This window comes from Leptonotus elevatus, chromosome 19 (genome assembly GCF_054856555.1).
Source record: "Leptonotus elevatus isolate MCC_2025b chromosome 19, RoL_Lele_1.0, whole genome shotgun sequence".
NCBI classification, from domain to species: Eukaryota; Metazoa; Chordata; class Actinopteri; order Syngnathiformes; family Syngnathidae; genus Leptonotus; species Leptonotus elevatus.
The window spans coordinates 6,569,370-6,587,258 of record NC_141257.1 but is presented as its reverse complement, the minus strand read 5'-3'; the positions used below and the strand labels follow the sequence as shown (position 1 = coordinate 6,587,258).

The following is a 17,889-nucleotide window of genomic DNA, read 5'->3' as shown; positions in this document are numbered from 1 at the left end:
CATCCATTTGTTTCCATTTCCTGCTCTCTAAAGCTGTGCCACGGACCAGTGCGACGCAGTGCAGCTCGGTCCCCGAGCCCCGGAATGGCCGACGAATGGGCAACAATTTTGCCGTTGGCGCCGTGATTCGCTTTGAGTGCAGCCCAGGTTATGTGCTCGAGGGATCGGCCGCCATTGAATGTTTGACAGTGCCCAATGCACTGGCTCAGTGGAACAGCTCCATCCCCAGCTGCATAGGTAGGACATGGATCTTGTACAGAGACACACACGCTGGTTTTCATCTTTCGTTCTTCCTTCTCTCCTTGCCTTGTGTGTAAATCTTATTTAACCTGACACAGATTTGTGCTGCAATCCATTGCCTGTAGAGCCAATAGTCAGCCATGCAGCGCACAGGTTCCTACGCTGGCGATGTAACGGGAATTTCGACTGAAGTCGGATTTCCCCCCCGTTAAAGTCGATATTTACATCAAAATACTTAAAAAAAATAATAATAATATTTGCGCGACCTGGAAGAGGAGAACCAATATTTCGTGGTTCCGCACGCACATTAATTGCTGACGGATGGCAGAGCAGAGCTAATTCGTACTTAAACACGGAAATGTGACGCGCCTGATTGTGAGCCGTCCTGCTGAAGGACATCCGTTGCTGGAGGTAACAGCACAACTTTAAATAACTTTAAAATGCCGTGATTACTGTGGGAAATTAACGGGAAAAAAAGTGCTACGGATGAGGCACAGGTGCCGTGAAGTAACTCGAGGACTACATATATATATATATAGTTCATCTAATAAAAAATGGGAGCAAAAACAAGTGTTGCGTTTATATTTGTGTTCAGTATACATATATATATATATATATATATGATTACAGCGCATTCATCTATATGGTTGGTTAATATACTGCTCTCATCCACAGTTCCATGTGGAGCTAATCTTACTCAACGTACCGGGACCATTTTATCACCTGGGTTTCCAGAGCCTTACCTCAACAGCCTCAACTGTGTCTGGAAGATTACGGTTCCTGAGGGATCCGGAATACAGGTTTGTATTGTATTTATACTGGGAGCTGAGGTTCATGGACAGTTTACTGCAAAAAACTTAATTTCCTTCTGGAAAGGGAAATATGATCCAATCGCTTAAGACACGCAAAATAGAATTGAATTTGTAAACATAATATTTCCCAGCATTTACAGGAAAATTGTATTCATGTTGTGTGTTTACCATTAGCCTGCAATGGCCTGACCACCGCACACGCATCGTGGTGTGTAATTAGCTGATCTAATTAGCACTATTCCAATCCAATTGTAGTTCTAGATGTAAAGAAGGACCGTTTATAAACTTTAAACGGGCTGAATTTGCAAATAAATTAAAATTAGATTGCACCTGTGATAAATGTGTATTCACGTTTCTCCTCACTTAGTCGTCTTTGCAGGAGTTTGTCGCTTAGTCTTTGGGGATCAGCCAGATGGAAAGTTTCTTGGCGTACAGTTTAGCTTCTGCGGCTAATGACCTCAGTGCTGTCCCTTAGCTATTAGCTCCCGTCACCCCAGCTGACTGTCTTTAGGTCAGAAATATGACACAACAGCCTTAATATCAATGTGCTACACATATCATTTCTGTGAGTGTATGGACCCACATTTCCCTCACTGACATTGTGCTTTGAAGAGATGACGTGCCAATTTAGAGGGTTCAGTATTCTGTCTCCATACGCTAACGTAATCCTCTCATCTGTTGTACTCCAGAGTCATTGTCCCAATTTCATTGTCTTTGTCACCGGTTTCGTGTCTTCAGGAGATACAAAGAAACTGGTTTTCATTTGTGCTTCAGCATAACACAGACATTGCAATGTGGCTGATGCAAGAGTCAAACATTTATGTTGTATGTGTTTGCATGCTACTGTTGTGAAGGGAAGTTGGTCAAATAAAATAAACTTCAACTGAGTGGATTATTTAGATTTTTTTTCCTCTGGCCTACTAATAAAAGATGCCCCACAATAATTGGCCCGTACACAACCCAGTGTTGAAGGAATTGGTTGATCTAAATGAGAGTGAGAGAAGAACGAGCTATCATGGACCATCTTTGCGAAATGTTGAAATTGAACCCTTCTAAAGGGTGACCAAAGGTCCTCTTTTGCCTGGCCATTAAATCATGAAAATATCCGGTTTTCGTTGCACAACAAATGGGAGGCGGAGTGCACCGTGTTACCGAGACTGGTAGAGCGTGGAGGTCCTGAGCTGTATTAACCGTCCAGAACTTAGCTCACTGGTAGTACTGCCAAACCGGAGGGTACGGGTTTGATCCGGCTCGAAAAGGTCAATCATGGGCTTACAATATTATGTCATTTTTTTTATCAAGTAAGACTTCAAAAGAAAGTTTTTTTATTTTTTTGTGGAAATCAAAATGTGATCACCCTAGTGAGTCCCACATAAACATAATATGCTAACGTCAAGGGAAGGCTCATTTTAATGATGTCTTTACATTGTCGTATGTAACATATTGCATTTACTCTCCAAATGAGCTAGTTATGCAAAGGCTTCAAACGGAAAATTACGATACTCAACAACCTGAAGTCGCTACAGCTAGCTTTAGCCCTCTCCAAAGCATCCGCTAAAACACATTTTTGGTCAATTTTGAGTGCTAGCTTTCCAGATTTTTTTTTCATCAATGGTAGTACAGTACTATCAGACTTTTTGCCACATGGTTTGTCAAGAACTGATCACGTTTGAAAAAAAAAAACTTGACATGGCTAGCATAAATTGCACTAAACACCCATGACGTTTCCATAGGCAAGGGCATAAGATGACAAAAACTTTAACTCCCAAGAATGCCGATAGCCACATTCCTGTCCGAATGATACCTGAAAGGAAATGAAAGTGTATTGTGATATTCTGAACAGTTAGCAAGACCACTTTTTATTTGTATCTATAATATTCACTGTTCTCATTCTCCCGTATGCTCTCCTCTCAGATCCAGGTCATCAGCTTTGTCACAGAACAGAACTGGGACTCGTTGGAGGTGTTTGATGGAGGCGACAATACTGACACCTTACTTGGAAGTTTCTCAGGTAGTCTATTACTTGTTTTGGCCTGGAGCCATGTTTTGTTTTTGTGTTTTTTTCTGACAAAAAACAATTGTGTGTTGATCATTATACTCAACAAAATTATTATCCTCATGCTGTTTTGTTTTTGGAGTTAATTGATGTGTGGTAACTTTGTTAATCTCCCTTTTATAGCAAGAGGTAATAGTCTTTTTTTTTAAACCGAGAAATAAAAATGCTAATGTTAGGAAAGCAGCGTTTAAGCTATTTGTAAGAAAGTGAAGCAGTTAGTCATGGTCAGCTTAAGCAACAGATAGGATCACTAAATACCTACGATTTATTTTCTCCCCAAGGCACCACAGTTCCAGCTCTCCTCAACAGTACTTCCAATCAACTATACCTCCACTTTTTCTCCGATATTAGCGTGTCTGCTGCTGGATTCAGACTGGAATACAAAAGTAAGTTCAAATGATAATAATGAATGGAACTCGCCGACACCTGAAAGACAACTATGATTTTATTTTATTTTATAACTCACTTACACGTTTCCACTGTGGGTCATACATTGCAATTAGAGTGTTTAATTTAAAAAGATTAACTTGTACTTAGAAATTTGACATATAATGCTGAATTAATTTGCATATTTTATCCCTTCAGCTGTGTCACTAACCAGCTGCCCCGAGCCAGTCATTCCTATGAATGCCATCAGGATTGGGGAGCGTCTTCAGATGAATAATGTGGTGTCTTTTCAGTGTGAACCTGGATACACGCTACAGGTAAAATCATAAAGCCGTATGTATGACAAGTGTATATATAGCAAACGTCGATCTTTTGGAGACAACAAATAGGCACCACCTTCCAATCATTCCATTATTTTTTTTACGGCCATAGTTCTCCTTCTGCATCGATCTTTCTCACTTCAGATAGATTTTGTAATTTAGTCGCTCCATGAAGTCATTTGGAGACAACGAGCAGCTGCTTCAAATAATTAGAGCTCCAGATGTGAGTGAGTGCAAATAAATTCACGCCCATTTTGTTGCCTTTTTCCACTCTCTTCTGCACATGGTCTACTTTGAAGGGGAATTCGCATATCACCTGTATGCCCGGAACCGTCCGAAGATGGAACTACCCTCCGCCTCTATGCATCGGTAAGAAGAACTGTTTCTTATTTTCCTCCATGTTCTTTCCCTGTTCTTCTGGCCTTCTTCTATGGGCTGACAACTTTTCCTCAGGGATCATTCTCTCCCTTTGCTCCCTCGATGATTATTTAAAGCGCTACAAGGCCATGATCTCACTTTTAAGGCTTGTGATCTTGACACTGTGGCATCAACAGCTTTATGTTGTCGCTTCAAATTCAAAGGGAACAAGTTTCATCTTACGCTTATCCCTCAGGGTAGTGCAAATCAATAGGGTGATACTCTTTTTAACCCCAAAGATAAGACAACAGAGTGAATTAGGACATTTGAGGTTATTTAATCCAGTGTTACTCACCCTTTATAACGGCAATGAACCCGTTTTACTTAAGTACATTCAAACGTAATTGCAAATACATTTAAATGTGCTTACAAATACGTTTGAATGTACTCGTAGACTGAATGCTAAAAGCTTAGTATTTTTTTCCCATAATGCTATGGGGTATTTACCCGGCATGTGCATGTGCATACCCCGTGGCACTATGGAAACGTTTTTAGCATTCAGCCTACAAATACGTTAGAACGTACTTGCAAATACTCTCAAACGTACTTGCAAATACTGTACGTATTTGCCAGACAAACATTTTTACTCCACATTGGCATTTCCATGCATCCGTAAGCACCTTCCCAAAAAAAGACTCTTATTTCACTAGATAAAAAACATGTTTTTAGTTTCTTTTATTTCTAATCAGCAGTAAAGTATTGATTGGTTCCACCAAAACACTGGTTTCTGAAAAGAAATGTGTCAAGCAGGACACTGACCTTGACGCTATGCATCAAGCTATAAAAAAAGAAATACAAGACTAATAAATGGATTTTGATGGAAAAATAATAATTTACACTGACGGCACACTAGTGTGCCACGGCACCCCGGTTGGGAATTACTAATTAATTTAAACCTATGAATCATGTGAGAGTGCTTTGACAAACAATTTCCATTATGCCAGCAATTGCTTGAAGTCTGGGAAATTCATAGATCCACATTTCCTGTTTGCAACCTTCCTTGAGCATACGAAACGCAGCCATTATTTATTCCTGAGAGAAAAATAATTGTACATCACCCACATTTTTTTTCTCTGGGGTGACTCTCTACTTTGTCTTAGGTAGGCTGTTTTTCTCATTTATTTTCCCCTTCCTCCCCACAATTCTTTATCCTCCCCCCCTTCCAGGACCACTCACTGTTTTCTGCTTTAGTCAGCTGATGCTTTTAACATCAGTTTAACATCCTTTCATCTTTTTTTGTGTCTTGTTTCACGGCTTCTCTCGTTTCATCTTTCTTGATACCATCATCATTTTTATTTCGAACTATTTTGAGTCTTCGTCCTGGATTTCAGTCAAGGAAATTGTATCCACCGGTGGTTTAAGATGAAAGGGACACTGACAACGCAAGATGTGCCTGATGTGCCACTATGACATCTCAATTTAAAAAATATATATAATATGCAGCGTGTGCAACATACAGTGCTTAACAAATTTAGTACACCACCCAATGTAAAGTTTATGTTACATTTAACAGTATTGTTACTTATTACTGTAATGGAAATACACCACAGCATGTAGACGCTCTGAAGATTAAGAGCTGACTGTCATAGCAGTGGAAGGATATACTGTACCATGTTTTTTTTTTTAAGATGAAACCCAGCAGCAGCAAATACAATGAAAACTGCTGGGTGCCCAAAGTTGAACCATGTGGAACACCATATGAGAACACATCGGAGCGATCAAGGCTAACACAAAATGTCTTGAAATGGCTGAAACATCTTATTCAAACCTTACTGGAAAACCTCCATGATGTTATGTTCTTACAAGAAAAATGTCTTTCTCTAAATAAATAGCATTTAATCCGTATTGGTGATGTTTATGTATTAAGCAATGAATTCCAACTCTATATTTTATACTGTATTATATATTTTTAAATATATTCTGCCCATATAATAATATAAAATTATGCTTTTACTGGCTCCCACCAGCCCAATGTGGAGGAATTCGGGAGGAGATGGAGGGCATGATACTCAGCCCCGGTTTCCCTGGCAACTATCCTAGCAACAGTGACTGCACATGGAGAATCTACCTGCCTGTTAGTTACGGTGAGAATCAGAGTCTCCGAAAAGCTTTTAAAACGGCACAAATCATTCAGAGTGTGCTAAAACTAGATTCTGTATCATCAATTTGGCCGTTGGCACATGAGAGTGAACACTTTTCTTGGACGATTTTCAAGTTCTTGTGCCATTCGCCCTTTTTAATTACTTTTTTCCTTGGGAACAGTCAGTGGAGAAGTATTGAGCTTCATTCATGAGTACGCTTTCTGAATTTAAAAAAAACAGAATACAATGGGGGTCATTCAACAGACCATTACTGTAATATGAACATTCATTGTCTTAATTGCCCCCGAGACATTGATGATGAGCAGAAGAAGTAATTAGTTCTTTTTTAAGTCTAACTGCAAATGGCACAGGTCCAGCTTATGCGCTTCATTTTGATGATTATCTGAGTGTTAATATATAACAACAAGGCTTGTTTTGGTGTTGTGCTGTTGAATTTTGCAAGGTTTTTGTTATCCTATTATTGCCATGTTACCAAGAAGGAAAATATGGTCAATTGTGTTATTTTCTTTCCAGGAGCCCACATACAGTTTCTTAATTTCTCCACTGAAGCCAACCACGATTTTCTTGAAATACGCAATGGACCACTGGACACGAGTGCCGTCATTGGACGATTCAGCGGGCCGGATGTTCCTTCCTCGCTTCTCACCACTTCACATGAGACTACCGTTTATTTCCATAGTGACCATTCACAGAACAAACCAGGGTTCCGGTTCGAGTATCAAGGTAAGTGACCTTGATGTTGAAAAACTTTTACTTCACGCTCTGGGATTATTTTCAAACTGTCTGGTTTAATTTGCAGTTCACATTATTATTGATATAATCACCAGGATAAATTTTTGCTAATTGTGAAAGTGACTTGGTATTCAGAGTTAATTTCAACCCCAGAGCTTGATATAACCCATAGTCACTTCAATGTATTTTAGCCGAAGTACATTTAATATATCGAGCTATTTGCCTGGAAAATTATAATATCGTCATAAAAATAATGAATAATGACTTGTAAAGGCAGAATGCTGTATCATAATTTCGCTTCCCTCATTCCATCAAGTTAATTTATTAACTATCAGTGATGTGAGGTGTGTATCATCAAACCTTTTTAATCACTTTATACCAAACTGTTGATCACTTAAAATATCTATTTATTTTGCCTAAAGAAAGTTTCACGACATATTACCGTGGCTGCAACGGCTCCCGACACCACACATATTTTTTGTTTGGTTCCACAAACATTGGTGAATAGAAAAATAGCAATACATATTTACATAATTATATGTAAATTACCATATAAATCAACCATTATATTTGCAAATACCCCTGCTTTCAGTATTTGCATGAGTTATCGCATACGATAAGGAATCTGTGATCCATAGAAATCTATTTCTTCCATCATATTTACATCCTGGCTCTTTTAGCGGCAACCCCTGCTCCACATTTGTATCCAAAGGGGAAAACGGGAGCTGTTTACAAACACTATTTCTAATGGCTCAAGACCAATACACGCCTTTTGCCAGAAGGACTTTGACAGGGGAAAACCCTGACTAACTGCATCTTTCCACAAAAGACAACTTGTACAAATTTACAGTTCACACCGGTTTTGTTGCAACCCTAATATATATATATATATATATTCTTTTTTTTTTCATTTTATTTTATTCTCGTCACATCCTTCATGGTTCCATCATCTGCTTGCCTTGCCTACAGCTTATGAACTACAGGAGTGCCTTGATCCAGAGCCTTTCCGCTATGGGGTGGTAGTGGGCGCTGGCTACAATGTGGGCCAATCCATTTCCTTTGAGTGTCTGCCTGGATACCAGCTGGTGGGACATTCCATCCTTACCTGCGAACACGGCACAACCCGTACCTGGGATAACCCTTTACCTCGCTGTGAAGGTAGGTTCCAAAAATGGCAACTTTCAGTTTGTCTAGTCAAATCCAAGAATAATGAATCAACCATCATATTCTGAGTTTTCATCAGTTGCAATGGTGTTTTCAAGTTCTGTTTCAGGTTAACACACTTTCTGTCTGTTACTTATAAGCAGGTTGATTACAAGCTCTGGTAGAGAGCAATTCTATCAAGTGTTCAGCTTTTAATCAGTCTGATCGATAACTCATCTGACAGATGGGACACTAGCTGAGGGGTCTCTGCTGTTACACATCAGGTAGCTGAATAATATGAACACACAGAGACGCGCTACCCTCAGCTCCTCTGAGAAACAGATGAAAAAAGCAATTTTAGCGCTGGGAATTATTGTATACACAAAGGCGTCCGATGGTGTTTTCGTTTATCTGAGCTGCTTGTCTCGGCTGCTTGAGACGTCTAAACGACTGCGATTACGGCGAGAACTCCTCATTCGTGGTTGTAGCACTGTTGATTATGAGGTTTGCGTTTCAGGAGGGGAATGGTATGTTCGGTTTTACGTCTGTCTGTTGCTCTGAAGTATTTGAATGGTGAATCACTATTCTCGATCAGTTGTTAACATTATAACCTTACATCTTCAGTTAGCTGATGGCCAGTCTCAATTTCACCACTAGCAGACCATTCTTACACATCTTTAACTGAAACATGGTTTGTTACATACCTCATTGGAATTATGGTACCCTTTTTTAATTTTTTTATCTCAGTTCCTTGCGGTGGAAACATCACATCGGACAACGGGACCATCTTCTCTCCACGCTACCCAGAAGAATACCTCAACTCAGCAGATTGCTCCTGGTTGATCACTGTGGCTCCTGGCTTTGGAATCAAGCTCAACTTCACCCTACTTCATGTTCACGGGCCACATGACTTTATAACAGTTTGGTACGGAATAACCTCTGTGACTATTTTGAACATTTGATTAAAAGAAAGGCAATTGGTGTGTATGTTTTGGTTTGTTTTATCTGTTTTTGAATTTAGTTTGTTTTGTTGATGGGCAAATTGTTATTTTGTTACCTGTGACATTATCAGAATTTTTTTTTGTTTCAAATTTGTCTGGCAAAAATGAGTAGAAATTAACCCAAAAATATTCAACATTTTATAAATGGATTGATGTTTCTCAGTAAACTCCCATCGAGCCAAGATGTGGACACTCATGTTCCCCAGTTTCAACTTGCCACCTCTGTGTATCTCGCCACTGAACTACTGAGCCAAGGAAATGGTCCCCGTAATGGTAACTTGGCCTGAGTGCAGTCAGGCAGCAGTCCCTAGTCAGCCATTTCCAGAGCTGCTTGTAATCTCCCATGCCCACTCTGACAGCCAAAGACAGATGGTTTTTAAGCTGAATGGTTGTGGTATAATTCCGGGAGCTGGCTTAATCGGCCGTTCCTGCGTCAAGGGACGGCTCCGATTGGGCCACGGCTTCCAAAGGCATTCCCATCGGATGCTAGTTAGTATCCACAGTCCAATCCAGATCAGTCATTCTGTGCTCAGATGTACTGTTTACTTTCCTGTTGTGCGTTGTAATATTTCACACTCTCTGATAAAGCTTTGTTGTCTTTAGGGATGGCCCACAAGAAACGGCAAGGAAACTCGGTGTGTTCACTGATGGAGAGCCCAACGACCCCCCTAGGAGCACATCGAATCAGGTCCTGATCCGTTTTCGGAGTAACACGGAGAAAGGCGGATTGTTTCACATCAACTATCAAGGTAGGTCCCTCTTTGTGCAACTCCCAGTACATCCTGTATCATGACGTTTTGTTCAAATCATTTATTTTTCTTCTCATCAATAAAGCTTACAGGCTGCAGTTCTGTCTGCCTCCGACCATCATTCCCAATGCAGAAATCCTGATGGCAAGCAAAGAGTTTAAAATAGGTAACAGTTCAAAATGTGTATATGATATTGATTACTTGAACCATATTTTCGGACTAGAAGTCATATTTTTCTTCATAGTTTGGCTGGTAATACTCAAGTGCCACTTGTATGTATTGAAATTAGAGCTCAGATTTACACCCACAATCAAACTTTCCTAATTGTATTGATGGCAGCGAACGAGATTTGAAATCTTTCGTAAGTTTTTTTTTTTTTAGTTTAATTTGGCTTACCTTAGCTAAAGGTAGAATCCTGGTTAGTTATTGCCCCTTTTGGTGCTCTACCATAGGTTGATTTCCATTTCTGTTGTTCTAGGACCCTCTAGAGGCTAGTTTTTTAGTGCCGTTTAATATTCACAAGGCAAGTTTTTGGCCTTTCTACGTTTAAATTTACGCTAATGGTCAGATGAAGGGGAACGTAATATGCTTGTGAATCGAGTCAATATGTGGAGGAGCTCAATGTGTGTGTACATTAGGAAGTAAGTGCCTCAATATTAAGTGTTATTAGAGATAGTTTTTTTTTGTATGAGCAAATTTTTTTACAATATTGTGACCTTTTTTTGCATCGCTAACCTCCCCACAATATTGTGATAATTATCGTATCGTGACCTTCATATCGTGATAATATTGTATTGTGATGTTTGGATATCGTTACCCCCTTAACTACTACTACTACTTTTTTTCTTTTTCTTCTGCTTCTTCCATTTCTTCTACTTTTGTTTGGCAGTTAGCAAATAATATCTTCTTTAGCATGCAGCATCTGCTACAATAATGTACAATTTACAGTACAGCCAGGATTCTATTTGGCCATAATGCGATTCAGGATTCTAGTTAAGGTAGGCCATTTTAAACTAAAAAGAAAAAAAATTCCGTACTTATAGGTTAATATTTCTAATTCAACAGGAACGCATTTGCTGCCATCAATATGATTAGGAAAAAGTGATTTTGGGTGCCAGTCCGACCTCTAGTGTTCTTGGTCTCAGTTTTTGTAAAGAAATTGTCCCCAAAAAATGTGACATATAGTCCGAAGCACTTATAGTACGAGAAATACTTTACAAAGACACTTAAAAGCATCCCCTCATGTTCCATCACTTTCTGTGTGGCTCACATTTAAAGTAATCCTCCACCTCTTTCTGTCCAGGTGACATTGTGCGCTACAGGTGTATCCCAGGCTACCAACTAAGTGGCAACGACATCCTCACTTGTCGCTTAGGGGCACACTTAGAGTTTGAGGGGCCTCCGCCGTCATGTGATGGTGAGTGAGTCAGATACAGCATTTTAGTTTGTAGCATGCTGATTTCATTGCCTTTGTTGAGATATGCTAAAAGATGCTGGTTCATAAATTGACATTTTTGGCTCTCTTTTAGGAACATCATATTTACTTTATTCACCTACTGCAATCTGAGTTTAGAGGAATCCTAATTTTGCAATATAAACTGCAAATAAAACTTTCAATTGTATTTATTGAGAACAACTTTAGTGCAACTAAAATGTTGACAAGCAGAGGCAGTCACATAATTTACAAAATAACACCCAACCGCAATTTTATTAACTGATCTGATTATCATATCACCGTGTGGTTGTTCTCATATATTTTTTCTCAAATCAATTCATGCACTTCCAGCTGGGGCAAATTTACGACTCCCGTGGATTTTTAGCATAAGCCTGCAGTCATAGTGCCAAAGCTTCATATAATTTTGGTGGAACCTTTCATCTCCGCGGATGATTCTCGGTTCCCGCGAGACTGAGAATGGCTGCCGTGTCGCTTTCTTCGTGCGGCGGAGAATTATCTTCCCAAAGGACCTCATAGTTGCACTGTTACCAACACGCTGCACCCTTATCATGCCGAATGTTGTGCTCAACACGTTTCCTCAGGGTAAGAAGAAACTGGTGCACAGAAAGGTCTCTCATTTTCACTCTGCTATAAAATATTACAAATACATATTTTTACATACTCTTGCTGCTTTCTACATTGCCACATTGTCATTTTGTTTCTCACACGGCAGATTTTCTAGTGAATAGGTAGGGGGTTCTTTTACAAGCAATCCCCTGCCTGGAAACACACCCCCAACCTCCCCCCATAAATGTGGTTGTTTGTCCCAGGACTTCATGCTTTTCAATGCACAATAGTTGTACTAGAATGAGTAGGCAGGGCGAGTTTGATGCACATGGTGCTTTCCTAGTCAGAGTTAGCTAGTGGGTGCCCCTCCCAAAATGACTTCTGTTGTGTTTGTCCCTGGACTTCATGCTTTTCAATGTGCAATGATAGTACTAGTATGAGTAGGCAGGGTAAGATCCATGTACATAGTGCTTACTTAGCCAGAGTTAGGTAGGGGCTTCTTTTTCAGACAACCCATTGACTGGAACCCCCAACAACCCTCCTACCCTGCCATCTATTTTTTTTTATGGTCCCAGGACTTTATGCTTTTCAATATACAATGATTGTACTAGAATGACAGGCGGATCGGTGCAGCATCTGCAGTGATGCAAACTCTGCATCGGTCCGTTGTGGTGAAGAAGGAGCTGAGTCGAAAGGTGAAGCTCTCGATTTACCGGTCAATCTATGTTCCTACCCTCACCTATGGTCACAAGCTCTGGGCTGTGACTGTGAAAGAATAAGATCCCGGATACAAGCGGCCGAAATGAGTTTCCTCCGCAGGGTGTCCGGGCTCTCCCTTAGAGATAGGGTGAGAAACTCTTTCATCCGGGAGGGACTCAGAGTCGAGCCACTGCTCCTCCGCATTGACAGGAACCAGAGAGGTGTTCCGGGCATGTCCCACTGGCGAGAGGCCCCGGGGAGGACCCAGGACACGCTTGAGAGACTATGTCTCTTGGCTGGCCTGGGAGCGCCTTGGGATCCCGCCGGAGGAGCTAGTTGAAGCGGCTGGGGAGAGGGAAGTCTGGGCTTCCCTGCTAAAGCTGCTGCTCCAGTGACCCGACCCCAGATAAGCGGTAGGTGATGGATGGATGGATGGCTGGCTGTACTAGAATGAGTAGGCAAGGCGAGTTTCATGTACATAGTGCCTTCCTAGCCAGAGATAGCTAGTGGGTGTTTTTTCAGGCAGCCCACGACCTGGAAATGTGCAAAATAAGAAGTTTGGCAGCAGGATGAGGAGGGAAGTGTGGCAGCAGGATGAGGAGGGAAGTGTGGCTTTTCCGAGCCGAAGAATGATTGAGAACAGGACAGGAGTTTAGAGCCAAAGCGAGCAAGGAGAGGACAAGGAGAGACTGAGGTTGGAATGCACAGCTCATTGAAATGCACGGGACATGCCGGCTGCAGCTGCACCTATCAAATCATCGCTTCTGGCTCTCATGAGCACAACCCTCCACGCACATCAAATTGCCCCTGCACGTGAACACACATCTATGCTCACCACAGTGCCCTCCTTGCGTGTAGATACGGCGACTGCGGTGATCTCCTCAAGAGCAGGGCCAGAGCTTCCATCCTGTCCTGCAGTGCTGTTTGCTCCTCAGTATCGTCTCTCATCCTCTGTATTGCCTCTGAGTCCGCCCCCCCACACACACAGTTTCTGCCAACTCACCAGCATCACACTTTGTGACTCTTCTTGCGTAACGCACCTGTTAATCTCCTGCGCACTCAACCTTCTTAGGCGGCTGTTTAAATCACAGCATTTTGACGTCTATCAGCGTGCTCTTGTCCTGCTTGATCTCCCTTTAAATACTACAATCAGTAGACAAATTTATTCCTCTGCTTCGTATTCAGTTCAAAGAACCATTGCCAGGCATGAGTGGCTTCTTCCATCTCCCACTTTTGATGCCATTTTAGCAACCACTTTGTACATTATTTAATGTGGCCTGTGTTTGGTGGCACAGGATAGTGTTGGACTTACAGGGACTTTGAGTGAGCATCTTGCACAAACAAACAGTGGCATCAGCTCAGAGTGAGTGAAGTCAGTAATCAACAGAGGCGGGAGACTTGAGCCAGATGAAATAGACTCGAGTTGTAGTAGTAGTCGCTAATTTTAAAACTTGTGACTTAAACTTACTCGTACGAAAGACTCGACTTGACTTTGACTTGAACTACATGACTTGACAAGTCATTCTGTTTATATTTGAAAATATGTTTGATATAACGTGCCTTTTGTTTTTGAAAGAGAAAATATTATTTTTTGTGTCGTGTGTGCCACCAATCTGGTAACATTGGCCACCTGACAAAGGCGGAGGCTAACTGGTTGAGCAAGTGTCACCAACGATGGAAACATGGATTTTGATCATACTAGACAAACGGAAACATCCTAGGTTTGAATTTTGAAGATAAGAGACACATCTATGACGTTCACTTTCATCAGTCAGATGTAGGTAGCTAAAGTAGCTGTGTGAACTCTGAAACTAAACAAGCTAGTTTTGCGTGACAGTTTAGCTCACCAATAATTCATGAAATATTCGCTGAACTTGATGTCGGTAGAAGACAATAAAGTGATAGATTAGACACCATGCAGAGTGTAAACTTAAAACAATACCATTATTATCATTCTTTAATGCTGCATTGGAGCAAGGTGGGAAGTCCGACTTTACCGACTTCGTACCAGGAAATATGCACGGGAACGCCCCTTTGAACTCGGAAATCAGAGTTGCGAAGTCGGGGGAGAAAAAGGACCCCAACTTCACCGACCGGTTTAAATCTGATGTCACTCAACTTGACAATGGCGACCCCGAGTACTCCGTAGTTCTCGTAACACAACGTGATTTGGAATTACTGTGTTAACCAGAACAACATACAATTTATCTTTGTTGTTTACATTAACCTCGAATGCTTTGAGGTTGGAACTGTGAAAATCCAAGTGGGATATATCCGACTTTCCAAATGAATGCAGCATAAGGTCATGAAAGTGGGTCTGCCATTGTTGATGTGGCAAGCACTCAATGACTCGACTTGCTTGACTTTTGGTGGATTAGGACTTGATTTGCTTGATTTTTTTTTTGCCACAGTAACTTGAAACTTTTTGAGACTTGAAGGTTATGACTTGATATTTACTTACATATGCGACTTACTCCCGCCTCTAAAATGTCTGTGATGATCAAAATGTCAAACCAACAGATGTGTTTATTGGACAGATACACTTGCAGCAAGTGTTTCTTTCACATTCATTTTCCAACTATAGTTAGCTTTCTTCCATTACGCCCTACCTTCCTATCTGGCTCCTTTTCATTCCATAGATTATTATTTTTCAGCTATGCCCCCTTTCTTTAAGTCCTAGAGAAAGGATTACAGCTGCACCTTATTCAGGCCATCATTGTCATCCCTGACTCCACGCAGTTGTTAGGTCCTGATTCATGCTAATATGTGTGTAGTGGCTCATTCCCTTCAATCAGCTCCTTATCACCTTTGTGCATATGATAATAAAATTCCAGAAAAGCGACAAGAGTGCTGCAGCGGTAAAAAGCTTCATATATCCGTGATTTCTGGACGCATGAGCTCATTATGCATTTGTATGGCGAAGCTATAAATAAACAAACTGCAGTGTTTGCTTGCTTGCAGAAGTGAGCAGACAGGGGAATCCTTTAATTTTAGCAATAGTCACCGCCATGAGAGGAAAACCAATGAATTTTGCGCAGACCATGTGCTGCTACGGTTTGTCGTGCACGTTGAAATCCCTGTTGACTCGACCGCTTGCCTTATTAGAAATACGTTTTAATTTTGGGATTTGTCCCCTCATGCCCGTTTTTGCCAACTGCTTCCATGCTACTCTTCAGTGTGACATGCAAGTATAAAAAAAAAACTGATGTCCTCACTTGGATTGGATTGGGAGATCCTAATAGGCTTGCAGGTTGAACCTTCAAGTCAGTAAATTTGCTCCAAAGACCTTTCCACATTTTCCTCTCCCCTGGGAGCTTTTGAGACGGGCAGACAAACACAGAGGATGTGAAGGAAATGCATCTGTATTTTGTACACATGGTTTTCCATCATGTTTTATACATATCGCTGGGTGCACGCTTCGAACATACATATATTAACAATTTGCATAATTTATGATAATCTCCGTGTCTTTCTCTGGTTTGAGATTTTCAGCTATTGAGTATGCAACGTAAACCGCCATTACACTAGAAGTAATTTGCAATTCAGTGAACGACACACTTGACATTGTAAGATTTCCTCATGCAATAAATCCCACTTAGTTTGCACGCCAAGAATGATAACAGCCAACATTTTTAATAATTTGTAAGCACACATTGTAACAGACGCAGCCGGCCATCCACCCCCCTCCCCCCACCACCACCACAATGCAAACACAAGAAGTGGCAGGTCCACATGCACATGAGCAAATTGATGTGACATGGCCCAATTTAGACCAGTGAAAGTAGGGTCACCAATTTTAACAGTTGTTACTAAATTGAGAATTTCAGCTGTCAAAATGTGTCCCTGCGGCTTTTAAAGCAGTCAGGGTTTCAAAGTAGGTTTTCCACGCATGGTACCGATTTTTAACAGTTGTTACAAAATTGAGTTAAAAATTCAGCTGTCAGAATGTGTGACCTCGTTTTAAAAGAGAAAAGGTTCAAATAGGTTTTCAAAGGAGTGTTTGGCTTCCATACCAGGTCCTGATATTTAGCAGTGGTTACAAAATTGAGTTAAAAACGTCAGGTCCGAGAATGTCCCTGAGCAGGATTTGATCACCACCCTCCATGTCCGAAGTCAGGGGTGCAACCCACTGAGCCATGAAAATACCTCTGATTCCTAACCAGTCATTGTTTCAAAGAAGGGTTTTTACCCTCAACCAGAGTTACAATTTTTTGCAGTTGTTACAAAATTGATTTGAAAAATTTGCAGCTGTCAGAATGTGTGGCCTCAGCTTTTAGGAGAAGGGTTTCAAAGAAGGGTTTGGTTTCCACGCAGGGTTCCAATTTTTAACAGTGGTTACAAAATTGAGTTAACAACCTAAGTTCTGACAATGTCACGGAAAAGGATTTCAGCTGTCAAGTATTCAGCTGCCAGAATGTGTGACCTCAGATTTTAAGGTGTACTGCAGGAATTTATTAAATTTCACTTCATTGATTAAAAAAAAATGGCATTTATTAATAATAATGTCTATGCTAGTGTCCGAAAGAGACACACAGAACAGATAAGTGATTTGTTCTATTAGGAGGCAGAAAGTGTAACCCACAATTGACATTTTTGTTTGGTGGTTTGACATAAAAATTTGGGAACTTAAAATGTGTGCTGTTGGTTAGGAATCACTGACTTTGACAATGAACAAATATGGCTTCCAGGCAGGTCTGAGTTGGCATCTGTAATACATTGAAGGTGGGCAAAGAAATCAGATTTTTGCTCAAGGCTATCCATTCATAAGAGAGGATAATTAGGAATTGGGAACTGACCTAGCTGACAGTTTAGTGTTTGTAATAATTATCGAATTACAATAGCACTTGAAGCAACACCAATTTGCCCTCCAAAGATAGTATGGCCCGCCCGGTTTTAATACTTCAGGATCAATTCTGTGACTAAACAACATCAATTCACATTATCAATGGTCACTAAATTAGCAATAGGTTAGTCTGCTGCTAATTCATATTTTCTTCTCCTCTTTTGACTCCTCAGTGACATGTCCCATGAATGAGTTATTGACAGCATCCACAGGCGTCATCATGAGCCAGTCACCAGGCACCGGCTTCCCTCATTTTGAGTCGTGCTCCTGGGTCGTCAAAGTGGAGCCCGGATACAATATCACGTTTACGATCGAGCATTTCCAGACCAGCCGTCAATTTGATGAACTGGAAATCTTTGATGGTGAGATAATGTGTTTTCTTTTTC

General features: G+C 40.8%; 1 protein-coding gene across 1 annotated transcript in view; it reads left to right on the top strand.

The window, feature by feature from the left end:
• The window catches only part of csmd2 (CUB and Sushi multiple domains 2), a 172,471-nt gene that overhangs the window by 125,565 nt on the left and 29,017 nt on the right, over positions 1 to 17,889 (top strand). Inside the window, exons 35-48 of the mRNA XM_086062042.1 lie at positions 34 to 237; positions 916 to 1,040; positions 2,967 to 3,063; positions 3,390 to 3,494; positions 3,694 to 3,812; positions 4,115 to 4,184; positions 6,200 to 6,316; positions 6,848 to 7,057; positions 8,036 to 8,224; positions 8,957 to 9,134; positions 9,814 to 9,959; positions 10,045 to 10,125; positions 11,263 to 11,376; positions 17,677 to 17,865. Coding sequence (XP_085918168.1) covers positions 34 to 237; positions 916 to 1,040; positions 2,967 to 3,063; positions 3,390 to 3,494; positions 3,694 to 3,812; positions 4,115 to 4,184; positions 6,200 to 6,316; positions 6,848 to 7,057; positions 8,036 to 8,224; positions 8,957 to 9,134; positions 9,814 to 9,959; positions 10,045 to 10,125; positions 11,263 to 11,376; positions 17,677 to 17,865 — 1,944 coding nt within the window. The remainder of the gene's footprint in view (positions 1 to 33; positions 238 to 915; positions 1,041 to 2,966; positions 3,064 to 3,389; positions 3,495 to 3,693; positions 3,813 to 4,114; positions 4,185 to 6,199; positions 6,317 to 6,847; positions 7,058 to 8,035; positions 8,225 to 8,956; positions 9,135 to 9,813; positions 9,960 to 10,044; positions 10,126 to 11,262; positions 11,377 to 17,676; positions 17,866 to 17,889) is intronic.